The sequence below is a fragment of the Cyprinodon variegatus genome, unplaced genomic scaffold, assembly GCF_000732505.1.
Source record: "Cyprinodon variegatus isolate N-32 unplaced genomic scaffold, C_variegatus-1.0 Scaffold119, whole genome shotgun sequence".
Taxonomy (NCBI): Eukaryota; Metazoa; Chordata; class Actinopteri; order Cyprinodontiformes; family Cyprinodontidae; genus Cyprinodon; species Cyprinodon variegatus.
In genome coordinates, this window is record NW_015150572.1 from 690,565 (window position 1) to 702,424 (window position 11,860).

Below are 11,860 nucleotides of genomic sequence, written 5' to 3' on the forward strand. Positions count from 1 at the left end.
GAAAAAAATAAAAAAGTTAACTTATTTTTCAATTTTATTTCTGTATGATATAAGAAAAAAGTCAGAATTCTGACTTTAATCTCAGAATTCTGACTTTATTCTTAGAATTCTGACTTAAATCTCACAATTCTGACTTAAATCTCAGAATTCTTTTTTTCTCAGAATTTTTACTTTTTTCTCAGAATTCTGACTTTAATCTCAGAATTTTTTCCCATATTAAACTGAAATAATACTTAAAAATCAGTTAACCTTTTTTTCAGTGACCCTAATCCTCTTCCGTAGATAAATAACAATAGAACAAAAAATAAAAAATGAGGATACTTTAAGTAACTTGACGGAATTACATTTACTCTCCGACCGCAGGTGGCGCTGTAACAGAACCTCAGCTAACTTCTTGTCAAAGAATACCCGTCTTTACCGCAGTTGTTGGCTCTTACTGAAAACACAGCGGAAGGAGTGTTGGACAAGGCTAGCAGCAAGCTAGCTTATTTTAGCCTTCATTCTCTTATTTGTGTGTGTCGTATCATATGCAGAGAGATGTGGTTTATTTATTTACTGAGCTGGCTGTCGCTGGTCGTCCAGATATCTTTCGTCACACTATCGATAGGTAAGTTAAAGCTGGAAAAAAAGCCCACAGCAGAAACATAGCAGCTAGAATTAGCTTAGTAATGCTAACGCAGCGAGCAGGTGAATCAGCTCAGGTAAATGTCAGAGGGGCTTCAGAAAACAAAGTTAAATGTTTCATTTATCACATTACCAGGTTGATTTGCCACAGCTGCGCTTTATACTGAAGTTTATTACAAACTAATCTTGTAGCTGTCGTTTAACTCCGGTGTTCTTTTGTCTCTGTATGGGATTATCGTAAATCGAATCATATGATTCAGAACAAACTCCAGCTTTACGACATGAAGCAAAGATCAAAGCCACAGCAGCAATCTAAAAGATAAAGGCAGATGTGCAAGTAGTTCAAATCAATGTTTGTTTACACGTGGAAACAAATAATAAAAAAATAACCTACTTAATAACAAATGCATTGTATTGGAAAAGACAAACTCCTTAAACTTAATAGCTGGTCCAACTGACAGGCATAACTTTAAAAGTAAAAATTCAGAATTTGTCTTAGAACTGCTTCCGTATTTTATATTTGCAAATTTAAGAGTTTATTGTCATATCTATTTAGTTCTGAAATGATCCACTCATGAAATCATAATTGATTCAACGACTCAATTAAATCAAAAACATTTGTGAAAGTGCCAAATGAACCCTTGTTTAGAGCACAGTATGATGTGTCTGGGAACTTAAAGTTCTTAATGGCAGTTTTTTCACATGCCTCTGTCACTTTCTTTAAAGCCTTTTTGATCAAAAATATGTTGCAAATTAGCAGAGAGAAATTAAGATAAAGGATTTGATACTGTGCTGACCTACGTATCCCTTAGAATATTTCAAGTTATTCAGAAATGTTATTGAATGAAATGAAAGACAGTAAATGCCTTTTATTAAAAGAAAAAAATACAAATCTTGCATTTATCACTTGATTTTAGAGAGAATACCATCAAACATCCCATTAAAACTCAGAGTCTACATCACTCATCTCTGTGACTAAAATGATTTGATTTTCAATAATCTGGCTGTATTAGACATAAATTGTATGAAGTTTTCTGCATCACAAACCCACCCTCCTCGTTTGTTGACTTCAGCTGTTTTGACTGACTTTTAGATGCTCCAGAAACTGCCTGTTACATATTGATTTACTCATGATGCCCAGATACCGTCTATAGCCCCTGATCTTTGCTCTAGAAGTGCCACCTCTTTTCTAATCAGATATAAGGCATGTTTAGTGCTCTTTCTTAAGTTATTTCCATTTTATTTCCCCCAGCGGCTGGCCTGTATTACTTGGCTGAGCTAATAGAAGAGTACACAGTAGTAACAAGTCGAATAATAAAGTACATGATCTTGGTGAGTATGCAGGTTGAACCTGATGCATCTTATAGGTGTTTGCTGTACATTTTAGTTTCCAGGTATGCAGAGCGGACTCTCATTGTGTGTGAATCTGTCCAGTTCTCCACAGGTGTGCTGCTGGGTCTCTATGTTTTTGAAGGCTTCCCTCTGTTAATGGTGGTAGTCGGCCTCTTTACAAACCTGGTGTATTTTGGCCTCCTGCGAACCTTTCCCTACATACTGCTGAGCTCCCCCAACTTCATCCTCTCCTGTGGTGAGTAAGAAACACTTTGTTCAAGTTTTATTACTTCTCTTTTATAAACTGCAACAAGTATACAAAATAAAAGAATATTTCATTTTAGATTGATATTTCCCATCTGGTCATGATTTAACTTTTCTTTTTTCGTTATACTTAAGTGTTAGTGGTGGCGAACCATTACATGGCCTTCCAATACTTTGCACAAGAATATTACCCATTTTCAGAGGTATTTAATTCCTTCTTTTGCCTTTTCATCATAGCTCTAAATGCTGGAAGTGTGTTTGTGTCCAACTGTGCTGTTTTTTTCTTTTGTTGACTGGTTTCAGGTGCTGTCATACTTCACCATCTGCCTCTGGGTCATCCCCTTTGCCTTCTTTGTGTCACTATCAGCAGGAGAAAATGTGCTTCCATCCACCATGCAGCAAGGAGGTGAGCGTTATCCAGAAAATCACTTTATGTCTGATGAAAGTTAGGCACAAAGGTGTTTATAGTTTAACATAGCAGAGTGATGCATGAGACATTACCAAGTAGGGATGTAAACAAATAATTAGGGCTGAAACAATTAATCGGATTAATCAATTATTCAAATAATTGTCAACTAATTTAATAATCGATTAATCCTTAACTGGAGTAAAGAGACTCTCAAACATGCCTTAAGCTGACAGAGCAACCAAACCTTATATATATATATATATATATATATATATATATATATATATATATATATATATATATATATATATATACACATAACATTTTGCATGTAAGATGATAAAAAACCTTTTCTGCCTGTGAATACGCTCTATGTAGAACTCCGGTTATAATTTAATAAAAAGTCTTCTCTAAGGAATCCTTGTCTATCCGATTATTAATTTATTAATCAAAATATAATCGATAGATTAATCGTTTTGCAAAATAATCGTTAGTTGCAGCCCAACAAATAATCAACCTAAGATTAAGGATTTATTTTATTAACATTTTTATTCCATCCAATGAATTGTTAATGTCCACTGTGTAGTGATGTTCATTCTTAAGCAGAGCTGAGAGAGGAATGTTAAAAATCGGGTCTGTGATTATTTTTGCACAGTTTTAGTGTGATAAGGATGCAGAATTCAATTAATGCTGTTCTTTTGTAAATATAAACTCCAGAAGTTATTATCTAAATAGTGCTCAAAGTCTCTGCTGTGCTAAAAGGAGAGGATGTGATGATAAAAAGTGAAGGACGCATCACAAAAAAATTGTTACATGATAGAAGAAGACATTCTAGCAACAAGCAAGATAAATTGGAAAAGCTTTTGTGATTTAATTCCCTTCAAAGAGTCGATCTTTAACATTCCTCTGAGAGCAACCAGAACAGCCTGTTTAAAAGTGCTGCTAACAACACAAAGTCTCTCCCACCAGATTGTTGCACATAAAAAATAGTCTAACAGCATTTCAGTGAATTATCCTGTCTTTTAATTATACTTTTATGTGTCTGTAGATTGGATAACAGGAGTATATCACATATTTGATCATTTTTTTTATGCAGTTACCTAATATGTTGAACCATGTGTAAGAACACTTTTTGCTTACTCACTCAGTAGTTTATACAACTGGCACGTTAAATGTTTAAAATATTATGTACTTTTTTTTTAATTTAGCATATTTTGAATAAAGTTTTATCTCTTGATGTTGTGGAAAGATCCCCTGAGAGAAAACGCAAAATTTGAAGAAAATTGCTATTTAATTGTTAGTTGATCAATAGGATCGATCAACTTTAGATTAATTAATTAATCGATAACTTGCATCTCTGTAACCAAGAGAAGAGTTTGCACCTTTATTCTGTTTTCTTATTGAAATTAACTTCTCACCAACAAGCCTACATCATTTGTGCTGATGAGAGGAATGTTTTTTAAAGGCTTTTTTTAGAGCTCCATTGTCCAGAGGTGTGTGGGCAAAAATTTATGGTTGTCAATAAAGATTGATGTTGGAAATGGTCAGATATTAGCCAGAAAATGGATAACAGCCTCTAAAATCTCTATTAGAAAGCTTATAGAGACACTTTGCTTCTGTATGCATTGGTTTATAGTTTATGTAACTCTTTGGCAAATAAGAAATGGGACAGTTGTTGAGTATTATTCGCTGGTTGGGAAATATCAAATGATCGAGGCTTTTCTATCATTCCATACTAAAAATCAAGAAAAGCACTCAGAGAGAGCAGACCTCAAACGTGACTTACATCTAAAGCTAAAACCATCAAATGATCTGGAACATTGCCCGATTTTAATGAATTGTTCCTTGGCATGATGTGCACCTTTGGTAAAAATATATCCTTTTATAAGTTGATAAATAAGGCACAGCATGCGTCTGCAGCCTCTGGTGTTTGTTCTGCTCCAACTTCTTTCAATCCCTCTGCACTTGAGTTCGAGTTAGACATGGTTGAACTTTGCTGCGTTTTTAGCTTCAGTGTAAGACTTTTTACTTTTCGAGTCCGATGCTGAAGCTGTCAATAGTCACTGCTGCCACTCTCTGGTTTAGGGGGAAACTGCTTGCTCTGCCAAATAACGTTAAACGATCCTTTAAAAACTTTCTACATCCGCAATATGCTGTGGGTCACCACTTAAATTTTATGGATTGTTTTTTTTAGACTAAGGTGCACATAAGGTTCAGACAGACAAAAAAAAAAACAGACATACACAAATTCTACTAAACACATAACTTCCTTGGCGTAGCTAATAAAAGCCTGCAGAAATAATGCTATTATAATAACGGGTCAATATCGGTATTAGTCAGCACTCCAAGTTGCGATATCGGTATTGTATTTGAAATGTAAAAGTTGTTTTCTGGTTGCCCCTATTTGTCACAATGTAAATTCTTGTTATTTTGAGTAAATATGACTTTAAATTTAAACCTTAAATTGTTACATTAACAATAAAGTTGCGCTAAAAGATTTACATGCATTTCTTTACCCATTTGATATCAATTTATTTATTATCACTTGAAGACTTTCCTTTTTAAATGTTTTATCTTTGTCTTTATTCCTTTTTCTTTTTCCAGATGATGTGGTGTCTAATTATTTCACCAAGGGAAAACGAGGCAAGAGGTCCGGGATCCTTCTTGTATTCTCCTTCCTAAAGGAGGCGGTACTTCCCAGTCGACAGAAAATGTACTGAAGGACTCGGGGGTGCAGACTCTGGGCTGGGGACGAGTCGGTGTGATGAGAAGTTGGACATGGAATGGTAATGCAGGAAGGACGGCGGACAGTTTTTTGGTGGAATTGACTAAAAGCAAAGCAGCAGCCAAAACAACAAGGGGGGGAAACGCACAAAAAGGACGGACCAACGAACAGACTGGATGATTGAGTTTACAAAAGCCACGTTCATCTTTGGGTTTGTTCCAACTGCCAACAACATCTACAGTCCTGACAGTAGCGCAGTGATTTTTGTATCATCACAATAATTTTTTAAGCTTTAGTATTGAGGCAATGTATGTGTGATTTGAAACAATAACTGACAAACTGAAAATGTTGGCTGGGATGGATAAATCATTGTTGGATTTCCTCTTAAAGATTTCTTCTGTTGTTTTTGCGTTTGTCTGATTACGTGTTTAAGGTAGCAGAAAAGCCATGTAGGAGGGATAAAAATGCTTCCATTTAATGAGGGGTAGATTACAGAGAGCCAACGTGCGGAAAGCGAAAATCCTTAAATGAATCACTTTGAAGGAGGAGTTTAAAGTCTGTTAAGATGGATATGGTGAGTTTGGTTGGTGGTAAGTGTACTTCTTTTAAATCTGGTGAAAGAAACTTATTTTATGTCTTAATTTCAGTGCGTTCCGTTGCTCTGGATCAGTTAAACCTGTTGTCGGTCATTTTTCTGCTCTGCCATTTCCCATCTTAGTTTTGTTTTGAACACTTGAAGGCAGCGTCTGAAACATTAACCAATATCTCACACTCTTTAGGGAAGTCTCAAACCGTCATTACTCAGAACATGCACAGATACTTGCCTTCTTTTGGGATGTTTTGGACTCATAATTTGCATTTCTTTTCCAATAGGAATCCATTCTTACCCCTAGAGTGTTTCGTTTTACAAATTTAGGGAGTTTGTTTCCATCACGTTTTATTTGTTGTAAGGTGCGTTTATGTGACTCAAAAGACCTTTATCTACTGGCAGAAGGGTTGCTTCTAGTTATTCTTGATAATAATATCAATTGTTATAAGAGTCTAGTAGCTTACTTAAAACTTTTAAATTCTTTCCTAATGAATATAAACTGCTACTCGGAGGTTAAGCAGGTTACAGCGAAATGGCAACACTCTATGAATCTGGTCTCAATGCTACGATTCGCTTTAACTCTTTCACCACTCAATAGCGCTGACTGGTGGCTACCTCCCTCTCTTAATCTTTAACTGTCAACGTTTTTTTTTTTGTATCTAAGGTTAAATATGACATGACAGACAAATGTAAAAACTTAAGATCAAACCTGTGAAATGATGTTTGTAGGGTGAAAGATGCCGGGAGATGAAAGCTGCACAGTTTAGCTTTATGACGGCAACACTACAGCAGATGAGAATGTTCGCAGGATTCATCATAGGTTGCTATGCACACAGCTGTGAAATAAAAACTTTTATGGAAAATAACATTTGGATTTAGCTGTTGATGTTTGAATGAAACGAGGGGTTAGAAAATATTCAGATTATTTGAGGTGACCGGGCCTCAGGGGGAGCACCAGGTTCATGGTGGTGTGCCCTCTGACCCTGTCTGAGGTGTGAAATGCTTCATGAAGTAAAGGAGGAAGATGACCACACCAAACGCCTTCAGCCGACAGGCTGTGACTTAAGGTTTGGATCCAGAAGACTTCACCTGAGTCCTGGTTCACATCCCTGCGGCGGCTCAGTGGAGGCGCACACATCTGTGACAGGTGACCCAGTTCAGTGAGGTTTTCTCACCTTTCACTCACCCCTCCACCACCGTGTGCCAGCCTAGCTTTTGTTGAGCTCGTACCTGGAGTGTATGACACGTTTAAGGTTGTCACTTTAGGCACATTTTGTTAAACTGTGATGTTCAGCGGCTCACCTGAACACATTCCAAGTTTCAAAGGTGGCGACGAACCATTTCAACATTTTTTATTTTTCTTCATTTCATGTGACAGACATCCTGTATGTTTCAACCAGGCAATCATTTCGTCATGGGCTCATTCTTTATTCATATTCAAATTCAGGCACCTTTGGATGACATTTAAGCTTCCAGACTTTTACATGAGTTTCTGCTTTATTGTGAAAGTTCTCAGAATCTTCAGAAATTAACTGACTAGTTTTTTCATCGATCCTTTTCTGCTCATGAAGCCCCCCTTTCCTGGATCTGGGTGTATAGTCACACACCTAGCAAAGCAAAAACAATCCAACCTGTCTTTACCTTTAGTTTTAATGCAGACAGCTGATGGATTTTGAGTAAAAAAACCTACGGTTGTTTGGAACTCCTAAAAGCTTCATCCATTTGGAAAATGTCTACAGAGCATAACTCTACCACCATCGTGTTTTACAGCTTGAGGATTGGCAATGATGTCTTATATTATCGGCCCACCTGGAGTAAATCAAAAGCACCAGTTTGGTATCTTCTTTACTTTTGCTAATTGGTTTTAGGAGATTTTTGTCTGTCTTGGCTATTTAAAGGAGCTCGTTAAAGGGTTAACTCCACTTTGTCACTAGGTGGTGCGTTGTGCGCCAGCCTCTGTTCAAACTTAGCCGGTTGGCAAGTCCGCTTAAGCTAGCATTAGCAAACATTTAAGTGTTTATTATTATTATTATTTACTTATTTATTTTATTAACAAACCTTTATTGACAACATACAACTTAGTACAATAATAGTTGAATCTTACATGTAAAGTTAGCATAAGAGAAAAGAAGATAATATAAAAACAAAATGAATTAAAAATGCACAAATAAACTTAGAGGTCTTCTACAAGTAGATAATACTTTGCCAAAAATGATTATTAAATTAATTATTTTGCTATGTTAGATTTGCATTCGTAATTATAAGGAGTATTTCCAATTTGTGCAGAAAAACATCTTTTATTTATTTTTTGAGAGAGAGAGTTTTGCAAATGGAACCAAAAAGAAGCGACACGGACACAATCAACAAAAATGCTCAATAGTTTCCCCCTCAAATCCACAAAATGAACATTTATTACTTAAACTAGGAAAAAAAACACACCTATTTGATTTTGAAGAGTATTACAGATGTACAATTCTGAAAAGAACCACTTTGACTATTTATCGATAAGATGGTAGGAAGATAGAGTTCTTGTTCATAAGAGTCCATCAGTGCTTAGATATAGGGGTAGTATGAGGGTACTTGTATGTTTTGGACCAGTAAAAATGTATTGACATACTTTTTTTGTTGTAAAATGAAAACTTGTTTCTGCACAACTCTTGATGTTCTGTGGATGTATTTTTTTTATTCATTAAGCTGAAAACGTTGTAGCCGTGAACTTTAACTTGGAAAACTTGTCCTATAATCCTAATTCATCTTAAATTCAATAATGTGGTAAATAAAGATTTTTCATGAGCAGAACGCTAGGAGTAGTTGTGAGAAATCGCTGCAGCTTTACAGACAGCGTTTATATTTGCTGGCTTTATATTTAGTACATCTATTTTTTCCACTTCTCATATCTTTCTATGCTGGGCTTATTCTAATACTTTTTATCCTGACTGCAAACATTGAGCATTAGCTCAAGGATGCAAATGTGAATAAAACTTAATTTTAGGCTTATCAGATCGATTAAAGCTAAAAATATCACTGAAACAACCTCTAAACTAATGAACACTGAAAGTTAAAAAGTATGGAAAAGTGTATTCTTCCCTTAAATGTTTTGCTTTTCACCTTGAAGTTTACAAGATATGCAAATTTAAATTTGGAAAAGGTGTGGAAAATATTTTTCGTTGTCATAATTATAAATTAGAAACGTATTTAGAAGTCAGATTATATTTCTTATTTAACACATTTGCACCTCAGATGTGCACATTATGACCTCATCCTCTGGTTTCAGGATGTTTGTGCTCGTTCTGAAAGATACTTGATCAAGTCTGTGCTGCCAGGAAGATTGTTTACACTGTAAAGGAGTTAGTTATTCAGAAATGTCTGTTAAATATTGATGCCTTTGTTTTTTTGTTTTTTTCCCCTTTAAACCTGATTATATTGCCCTGGAATGCGTAAGCTCAATAGTGCCCCGGCTCCAGGACCTCAGCCAGGTGCATAGCCACCTCAGTCCAGGGAGAGGTGTTCCTCCCCTGGGGATGTCCTCGGTGCTGGACTTCCTCGATGTTCTGTGGCTTAAAGCCCAGAGGCGTGGCCATCCTAGAAGGGAAGGCTTTGGGAAACAACACTCTTTCGACAACATCTCTCGGCGCTTTGGGGGTCGGCTGTGGCTCTGTGTCCCACTTGGTGATATACTGAAGCCTGTGGCTGCTGCTGTCCTCCCACACGGTTACACTTTCCCTGAGATCTGGCTCTACAGAGGGTTTCTCATGCTGGGGGCTGATGAAGACGGTCCGGGGGATGTTTGTTGAGACTGTGGGTTGCGTTGTTTTGGAGATAACCTTGTTTTTCTGAAGGCCTTGTGACTGGCTCTTAGTAGGTTTGGGTTTACAGCTGGTCTGCTCTGGTAAAACACACCGATCGTGGTATTTGGACACCGGGGTTTTCGGGGGGAGCTCCTTTAAAGGAGGAAAGCCTTTCTTCTTCGCCCACTCTTCCATCTTGTCATGGTTACGAGTCTATTGAATAAAAAAGAGAAATGGCCTCTGTAGTTAATGTTTATATGAACGTTGTTAAACTGTTTTCGGCTTAAAAAACACCAACTCAAAAGTATTTTATAAGGATTTTGTCTTATAGAACCATGTTTGTGTTGCTCCTGTTGTACTTTTAAATTCTTTGTCTACAGTTAAAAATTGTTCATTAACCTAATCCTGATTTTTAGCTTCATTAGATCTTTCTTTCTGACCAATCTACTGTGTTCCTTGGTCTTCATGATGCTGTTTAACTAATGTTCTCCAATAAACATCTGGGGCAATTAGCAGCTGGAATTATACTGACTATATTTATATTACACACAGACCATTTAACACTTGCTTAAAGGAATTTCGCAACACTGCATATTTCTATTAAATAATGTCCAAATAAAACATAAAGTCTGTGCTGTTTTGTTGGAAATTTTAAGTAATTTGCTCACCTTTTTGACCAGATGATCCTGCTCGACCTTATTGATGAGATCTCTGTATAAAACATGAGTCAGCTTTATCTCCTCCATTTCTTTCATCTTCTCACAATGCCACATGCTGTGCTTTAAGTACCTGAACACATAAGAGCTTTAAAAAACTAAATAAATGTTTGAGCTGCTTGCAGTTTGGAGCTGGGTGATTGCTTTAGCTGGGTACCTTGCTACTTTCCTGTGGCACCAGATGTGGGCCATGTCCAGAGGGGTGAGCCCCATTTTGTCCTTCGCCAAAAGATCTGCTCCGGCTTTCACAAGGATTTCTGTGCTCTCAAGCAGGCCCTCTGAGGCAGCAAAGTGCAGAGGGGTCTGCCCTAAAACTGTAGTGCTAATTGGGAATAAAACATTGTTTATCCAATTTCTTTTATCTATACATTGCTGGTAGAAATTTCACAAAGTGTTTGTTATTAAATGAAAGAATATTTCTTTAAGAAAGGCGCCTACGCGTTTACATCAGCTCCATGCTCCAGTAGGTATCTGAGGCAGGTGTTTGAGGCGCCACGTGAGGACAGGACCATGTGCAGGGGGCGACGACCGTGAGAATCACTGCTATTGATCAGCCACTCCCTGGACTCTAGGAGGGCCTGGATAGCAGGCAGATCACTGTAAAAGCACTTCGCATGGAAGCCCTGCTGCTCCTGTTGGAAACAATTAAAGGATGTCTTCTATTTTATTACCTAACTTTGGAAATCCAAGAGCAATTATTTGTTTTATAACATTCATTACGCACATTTGATTGTCGTTATGATGTATTTTACATGGTTCCTTTTTTTAAAAGTGAAAATGCAATGGTTTTTAGGATTCCAGACATTTTTTTTCTTTAGAATAAAAATGAAATATTGTATTATGGCGGATATTTTTAAAGCAACCATGCCTTAAATAAGAGCCCTGCACACAGCATGCTAAGATAAACACACAGCTGACCGCATGGATGAAGAAATCTAATAAGGGATCAAAAGATTGATGCATTAATGAAAATGAAAAAAAAGAAAAAAAAAACAAAACAGCTGTATGAATAAAAATGAGATAAAATTGTAAAATTGAAACCTGAACATTTTCCACTCTAATCTTCTAGTCAAATAGAAACTTTAACACTGCTGACAGAAAACTGTAGAAATAAATAATGCAGAAATAATTTTTGCATATGACTTTTTAACTATAGGGCTGATATACCTTTCTTGTATATGTATATAAAAAAACAACAAAAATCAAGCAAAAGACAAAATAAGTAGCTTTTGCTTTTGTGTCTAACCTGCACCTCTGGAATCTCTGAACTCTCAGCCACATCTGGCAATGCTGGCCCACCAGATGGAGCTTTAGGGGAAACTTTTCTGCAAGAAAAAAAAAAAACAAAAAAAAAAAAAACAGAATAGCTGCTGTAGAACTTCACAGGTAAAGCCAGAGGGAGAAACAAAAATC

General features: G+C 36.6%; 2 protein-coding genes across 2 annotated transcripts in view; one reads left to right on the plus strand and one right to left on the minus strand.

Annotated features, from left to right (window-relative positions):
- The first annotated feature begins 442 nt into the window (after positions 1–442).
- tex261 (testis expressed 261) lies at positions 443–7,746 on the plus strand. Its single transcript, XM_015375431.1, has 6 exons — positions 443–607; positions 1,877–1,956; positions 2,059–2,212; positions 2,356–2,423; positions 2,524–2,626; positions 5,234–7,746. The coding sequence occupies exons 1-6, from the start codon at positions 538–540 to the stop codon at positions 5,347–5,349; spliced, it is 591 nt and encodes a 196-aa protein (XP_015230917.1). The 5' UTR covers positions 443–537; the 3' UTR covers positions 5,350–7,746.
- A 478-nt stretch (positions 7,747–8,224) lies between these two features.
- ankrd53 (ankyrin repeat domain 53) overlaps positions 8,225–11,860 on the minus strand; it is an 8,048-nt gene continuing 4,412 nt past the window's right edge. The window contains exons 2-6 of the mRNA XM_015375448.1: positions 11,694–11,772; positions 10,886–11,079; positions 10,605–10,769; positions 10,400–10,520; positions 8,225–9,944 (exon numbers count right to left, since the gene is read on the minus strand). Of these exons, the coding sequence (XP_015230934.1) occupies positions 9,387–9,944; positions 10,400–10,520; positions 10,605–10,769; positions 10,886–11,079; positions 11,694–11,772 (1,117 nt within the window). The 3' untranslated portion in view covers positions 8,225–9,386. The remainder of the gene's footprint in view (positions 9,945–10,399; positions 10,521–10,604; positions 10,770–10,885; positions 11,080–11,693; positions 11,773–11,860) is intronic.